General features: G+C 35.5%; 1 protein-coding gene across 1 annotated transcript; it reads right to left on the bottom strand.

Annotated features, from left to right (window-relative positions):
* Positions 1-180: 180 nt before the first annotated feature.
* Positions 181-6,078, bottom strand: LOC136778224 (ubiquitin-protein ligase E3B). The gene is made up of 16 exons (XM_066734878.1): positions 5,610-6,078; positions 5,401-5,547; positions 4,998-5,325; positions 4,730-4,918; positions 4,475-4,666; positions 4,212-4,401; positions 3,914-4,153; positions 3,684-3,855; positions 3,491-3,609; positions 3,306-3,421; positions 3,037-3,239; positions 2,670-2,970; positions 2,213-2,605; positions 1,986-2,150; positions 1,818-1,929; positions 181-1,743 (listed from the first exon to the last, which is right to left on the bottom strand). The coding sequence occupies exons 1-16, from the start codon at positions 5,768-5,770 to the stop codon at positions 1,571-1,573; spliced, it is 3,201 nt and encodes a 1,066-aa protein (XP_066590975.1). The 5' UTR covers positions 5,771-6,078; the 3' UTR covers positions 181-1,570.
* Positions 6,079-6,180: the final 102 nt, after the last annotated feature.

The following is a 6,180-nucleotide window of genomic DNA, read 5'->3' as shown; positions in this document are numbered from 1 at the left end:
GCGCCGCGCCAGCTGCTCACAAAGGAGGTCACGTGACCTGTTTGCGACACCCCACACTCCACCTTTCTTTCCGCGCGCCACTTTTAAATCCCTTCCTCTTAAACACAAGGTTCCATCTCGCTCTTTTTTCAGCCCTCAAAATTAAATCAAATAAATAAACATGATTCTGTTGAATGAATATTTACAATTTAATTACGATTGTTTGTCGAACGTATTAAATTGACAAATTCCTCGCTGCTCATCCTTCTAAAATTTCAACATTATTCACAATACCTTAAAAATAATATTACACTCGTCCGAGGTCCAAGCGAGCGGTTTTGCAAAGCGTGGTCCTTGTGCTTTTCGTCTATACATATTACAAATATCAAGGTACTTGATTAACTTATCTCAAACCGATAAGTTCTTATAGAGTATGATTTTAAGAACGAATTTCCTATACTATTTTTTGTCTAGTCTTAATGAAGAATTTATTAATGTTTAACAACTTTTTGATAAGAGACTGACTAATGGAAATGTTATCTGATAATATACTCTATTTTCGTCAAACATCACCGAAACAATTCGTTGACTAATGCTTCGAAATAAATAATTTCTTATCTTTCATAAACTTTTAGCAAAGAGCGTAAAACAAAAAATTAGTATAAGAGTCCTATTATTTAATTCAATTCTTCGATATGAATTTCTCGGTCTCGTACGAGTTAACCGGATACCTTGAAGATTAGTAGGTATTTCACGTACATCCAATTACGAATAGATAGTTTAACAATTAGTGAATCCAGTAACATTGCCTATTTCCGCCCCTTCTCTGTTAGTTTCATTTTTACAAAATGGACACGGTGCGAAAAACGTGCTAAAGTAAAATAAGTTTGAATTTTTCTCGACGACACGTAACTTTGTATTCTTTGGTCTCTAGAATGTTTCATTTTCTTACTAGATTCTTTGCACGTTTTCTTTTTTGTTTTTACAATATTCGAGAAATCTGTACAAAAACATTGAAAAAATAGTCGAGCTCGCAAAGGAGCGATGGTCTTTCGTCGAATCCTAAAGTTTGTAGAAACGCGCGTAAATTGTCTTTGTTACACGAGCATGAACGATATCTAAATTACGGTATTACGGTCCAAATATCCGACACAAAGCTAAAACGCAAAAAAATTAATTTTCCATTTATTCGTTTAGTCTCCCTTACTATTATTATTCTAATTCACTAAAAAGCACGATTACGCTTTTGCGACTCAAACTAATTGTCTAACGAGGACTACGAAATATAATTAATAAAGGAACAATATGAAACATTATCACGTCTCTTGAATCCGTCCATCCATTGAGAAGCGAAAAGAGTACAAAACTGGTAATTATCATCGGTATATTCAATTCAAAAGTTATTCTTTTATAAGCTTCACGTAAAGAACTAAACTTTTATATACTCTCATCGCCAGTTTTATGCTGTTCTCTCGTTACTCCTCTCTTAGGTCTCATTACATAATTACAAGATTATTGTGACTATTAGAGCGATCGTCTCCATTCTGCGTACTTTGTACATATTTGCGTCTGTACATGTTTTGCGTTTCCATTACGATAGCTCAAAGCCTGTATTACTAGTAACGGCGTAACGCAACTTTTCACGCAATGTGCTTTTCTTTTGATAATTAGGCAGTTTCAGTAGATTAAAACAAGTGGATGACGTGGGTAGTCGATTCTGGGGATCCTTTTTTCGAATGGTGAAAAATCCTCTTATTACACTGCCTATATTTAATGAAAAAACAATTAATTAAGATTTACATGAAAAATCAATTATTATCCAATTATTAAGATCCTACCAATAGTGTCACCAGTATCTTCGTCATCACCGACTTCCACGCAACGAATGGAAAATGGAGGCTCCAAATGGGCGAAACCCAAAAGTGGTGATTTAGAGCAACTCGTTACGAACTATAAAAAGTACGCTTATAAAATTTGATTACTCTCTTGTATCGAGCTACTATTACCTTCAGAAATAGACCTCTTTCCTCCTCGGAGAAATCTTTCTCTAATATATCCCACAGCCAACACACCACTCTATGACTATCATGAAATCCACCATAATATTGCGTATGTCTCCTTAGATCCCTCAGATCCAGTGGGACATTGTCTCCAGATATTAATCTTTGTAGCTAAAACATTAGTTCATTCGTATATTTTCCTTTTAACCATTGACGAAATTTAATTTGCATACCTCTGGAGTAGAGAACAAGGAAAGCCATTCAGGATTTATGATAGACCGAAATCCTTTAATAAATGCTGCAGTTTGATCCTTGATCTGTGTGTGCATTCTAAAATGTGCCATCATGTGAATATAATTGATCTTATTCTCATTTGTGACTGGCATAGCCCTGCCTCCAGCCCTCAGTTCATGAGTGACCAATTTTCCCAAAATGTCCTCATCCAAGGAAAACGTTAGTTCCAGCTGAGCCACATCACCTTTATAATGCTTCACCAAGGTTAGACTTCTGTAAAGATCACGATCCAAGGATGCTAGCTCGTCCAAACAACTGTAAAGAGCACCCCCTGCTTGACCTGAAAATTGAGACACGAAGAACGACGCAAATGGAACATCAACGACGATACCCTAAAAATAATTTTAATTAGACATTGGAATTAATTCCACTAAATATAATTAATTAGAGTTAAACCTCGTAGACAGCTTTTCCTAACATTCTTCCAACAAATTCAAAGAGTTGCAGGTGATTATCCTGCATCGATGAGGTAGGAGATGGGTACAATCGATTCTCACTAGTAGCTTTGAATAGGTTTAACGATGGATCAAAAACCCTTTTTATTGTCTCTTCTAAGAATTCCTTAAATACCCCATCCTGATCTATACCAGCCTCCGCCAAGCCTTGCTCGTTCACGAAACGAACTCTTATTACTCCTTTCAATGCCTGAGAAGGCAGCATTGCAAGCTGCCTATAACCATCTTCCACTATGCGAGTTCTGAAAATATATATTTCTAATTAGTTTTATAAGTTGCTTTAAGATCGTTTCAACACAAATCATTACCTATGAATAACTATAAGAGTCGTTGGTGGACTGTTACAGGCACTCTCAGTCAAACCCATTACAGTTTTTTCATCGGCGATATGCTTCCTAAATAAAACTACTCTTTCCGAATGAGGAATAACGTGTGGCATTTTTGATAATAATAAAGCAGCTCCGCGCCTTCCTTTCTCTAAATCAGCCAGAAAACCAGAAACTCGTACCTCCTAATGGCAATAGAAAAAGAAAAATTGGAATGCTTTCATTGTCTAATATTTCTCGTCGAAATTTACCTTGGCCAACCAGTGGCCATCCGGGCAAAAGGTTCTTCTACAATCTCGACGGTAAATAGCCATCAAAAGAGTATGCAGAGATGTAAATAATGGATTTCCAGAAACAGACTTAACATCTAATAAATGAAAACAGAATAATAACACACTTTTATATCTCATTTACTTAAGAGCAGTGGCGTGCTTACCAAATAAATTATTAAGGACTGCTTTGTATAAAAATTGATTCAGGAAATAAGATATCGTAATAAAGTCTCCAAGCTTAAAGGGATCCTGTTGCTCATACATTTCCATGTCATCCAAGATCCTGAAAAAAAATTTTACCTACTGATGGTAGCAGAAAGACGAATTTAAAATGAAATAAATAGTTTTTGAACTTACGTAACATAATGAGTCATACAATCACAGAACAGTATTAACATTTGGAATTCGGGTGCCGTACATTTAGTGTTTGCAGCTAGATGATCTAGAAACGCCTTCAACCCACAATGTGGTCCCAAAGTCCCCAAGAAAAGCCACATATGATATAGAATTTTATCTTGATAACAGAGACCTACAAAGTACACAGAAAAAATTAAAATTAAATTAAAAATTTACTGCATTTATCTTACCAGTCAATATATCAAGTTTCATTTGCGTAAGCGTGTGCAGCGCAGTCTGATACAGAGAACAGATTAAAGCAATTCTAGTTGTCTCTGGACTTCCAAGTTTTCTATAATTTCTGTTACTATTGTTTCTATTCGTTCGAGCTTCTAGAAAGGCTCGTCTGAAGATGTTGGCACCGACCGATGTGCTTTGCTGTTCAGTTAGTGTTGGTGAATCTTTTTCCACTAATTCAGTCAGTGGCTGGTCTAAAAATATAATTGATCACAAAATTGCATTTGTACAACTTTTAGAAATAATAATTACCAATTAATTGTGTAACAATTTTCCCAGTCCATAAATAAGTTAATTGAGACTTAACAAATTCCATGGTTTCTTGTAGTGAAGAATCGACTGATTGTGCAAACCAACCAAGAGCAGGATGCCAGTGGGTTAAATTGCTTTGTTTCGCTACGACGTATTGCTGACAGGCTTCCAATATTTTTGTCACCACAAACTATAATAGGAAACAAATAATTAATTAGGATTTAGATAAGTGTCCTTGACCTGTTGAAAATTATTTTTCTTACTGTGAATGATGGAAAATATAAATCTTTCAAAATCACTTCTCCCTCAATATTAGCCAATTGTATCAGATTAGCTAACAAACACAGAGCATAGCTTCCTTCCAATGCATTAAAAACTATTCTCAGGTTTTGCTCAGAATTTAACAATTCTAGGCTCCTTGCAAATAGCCTATGCGTAGTGAATGATGAGATACACTGAAATAATTTCATATAATAATGAATGTTTTAAATTAAATGCTAAAAAACCAAAAACCATACCTCTGGAGCACACAAGTTTAAATGATAAACCAATGCAGGTACACTAAAAATATTTATTAAAAATAAAGATACAAGTTTGTCTGACATTTGAGATGAAATTAATGGTCTCAGTGTTAATGTAACTGCAGCAGACAAAGTTACTGGTGTTAGCGCAATTTTTGTTCTGCCCAATCCTTTAATTAGAAGAACCTAAGAAATTATTTTTAATCAGCTATTATTCATCATCACTGTTAATATATTTTTCTGGTCTGTTTAAAAATTCATTTACCTGCATAATGGGATAAAAACCATTATTGACTAGATGCCCCATAACATTTGCACAAAGTTGATTCATCCCAGCCTTAAGTTTCTCCATTCCCTTCACTCTCTGTATTGCCCATGTTCCAGGTGAAGTAAAACTTACAAGAGTATGTAGTCTTAATAGAATAGATTTGTGATCTGATATTCTTTCTGGCTTGAGATTTTCCAGCCCTGTCAGACAGTGAAGGAGAACTATCTTCATCTGTGATATCCATGATATGTAGTGATCTTTGTTTAAAGCAATCCCAACATATGATGTTTTCAGAGACTCTGAACTTAGTGTTGATACAAGGTATCTTAAAATTTAATATAAATTAATTTAATTTCTCAATCTATTATTTAATGAAAATATTCTGTTAGCTTTTCTTTACCTGCATAGTTTCTCCACCCTATCCTGATCACGTTGTTTCTTATAAATTTCCAGAAATTTAGCAACCAGTGTATAAACCTGTAGAGCAGGTTTTAATTCTATTGAGCTATCTACTTCATCATCAGGAAAATTAGTATCAAACTCCTCTCTGAAAAAAAAGATCAATTGCATTAGCTTTGTTCAACACTAACAAGTTGTTATTGTTCCTACAGTATTCGTTTGGTAGTTCTAATGCGTGCAAGCCATTCTCTGACATAGGTCTGGATGTAAGTGACAGCAGCTTCCCTTCGTTTCTCATAAGCCCTTTCTTCCCTAGCAGCTTTAGTCTGCTGGAGAAAGCTGCCTTTCGAAGATTCCTCGGTTTTAAACATTCTCCCTTTAAACACTAAATTATGCTAATTACAAAACATTGTCAGCTGGTCATCTGTGGCCACCAATTCTCTTTTCATTTCACTAGAGAATCATTGTATTCTGTCTGATCTTAGCCTGGCAAAAATTCCCACTGCAAAATATACAATTGCCATCTGTCACGTGGCTGACACTGTCATTTAAAGCGCGTAACTCTCTCGTATTGACAGTCAACAACGACGGCCATTCCATTCAGTAATTTCAGTGTGAGGTGAGGACTGAGTGAGGACAGAAATACAGAAGAGAAGATTTCTGCATCCCCACCGTAGCGCTGTCGTTCCAACTTCCAACACAATCAAAGGAATGAGTCGTTCCTTTGTCCGTGTAAAATTTTCCCCTCCTATGATTTAAAGCATTCGGTCTACTTCGGACT

This window comes from Prorops nasuta, unplaced genomic scaffold, assembly GCF_024137725.1.
Source record: "Prorops nasuta isolate Cenicafe-Biocafe unplaced genomic scaffold, Cenicafe_Pnas_1.2 PNAS00014, whole genome shotgun sequence".
NCBI lineage: Eukaryota > Metazoa > Arthropoda > Insecta > Hymenoptera > Bethylidae > Prorops > Prorops nasuta.
Note: the sequence above shows the minus strand (reverse complement) of the source record. Positions and strands in the feature narration are given on the sequence as shown.

Bases quoted from the DNA above. Each gene is read 5' to 3' on its own strand.
- LOC136778224 (XM_066734878.1), bottom strand. From the start codon at position 5,770: ATGTTTAAAACCGAGGAATCTTCGAAAGGCAGCTTTCTCCAGCAGACT. The intron at 4,402-4,474 runs GTAAGAAAAATA...TTCCTATTATAG, and splicing joins TATATTTTCCATCATTCACA to TTTGTGGTGACAAAAATATT. The intron at 1,930-1,985 runs GTAATAGTAGCT...TACTTTTTATAG, and splicing joins AAAGAGGTCTATTTCTGAAG to TTCGTAACGAGTTGCTCTAA.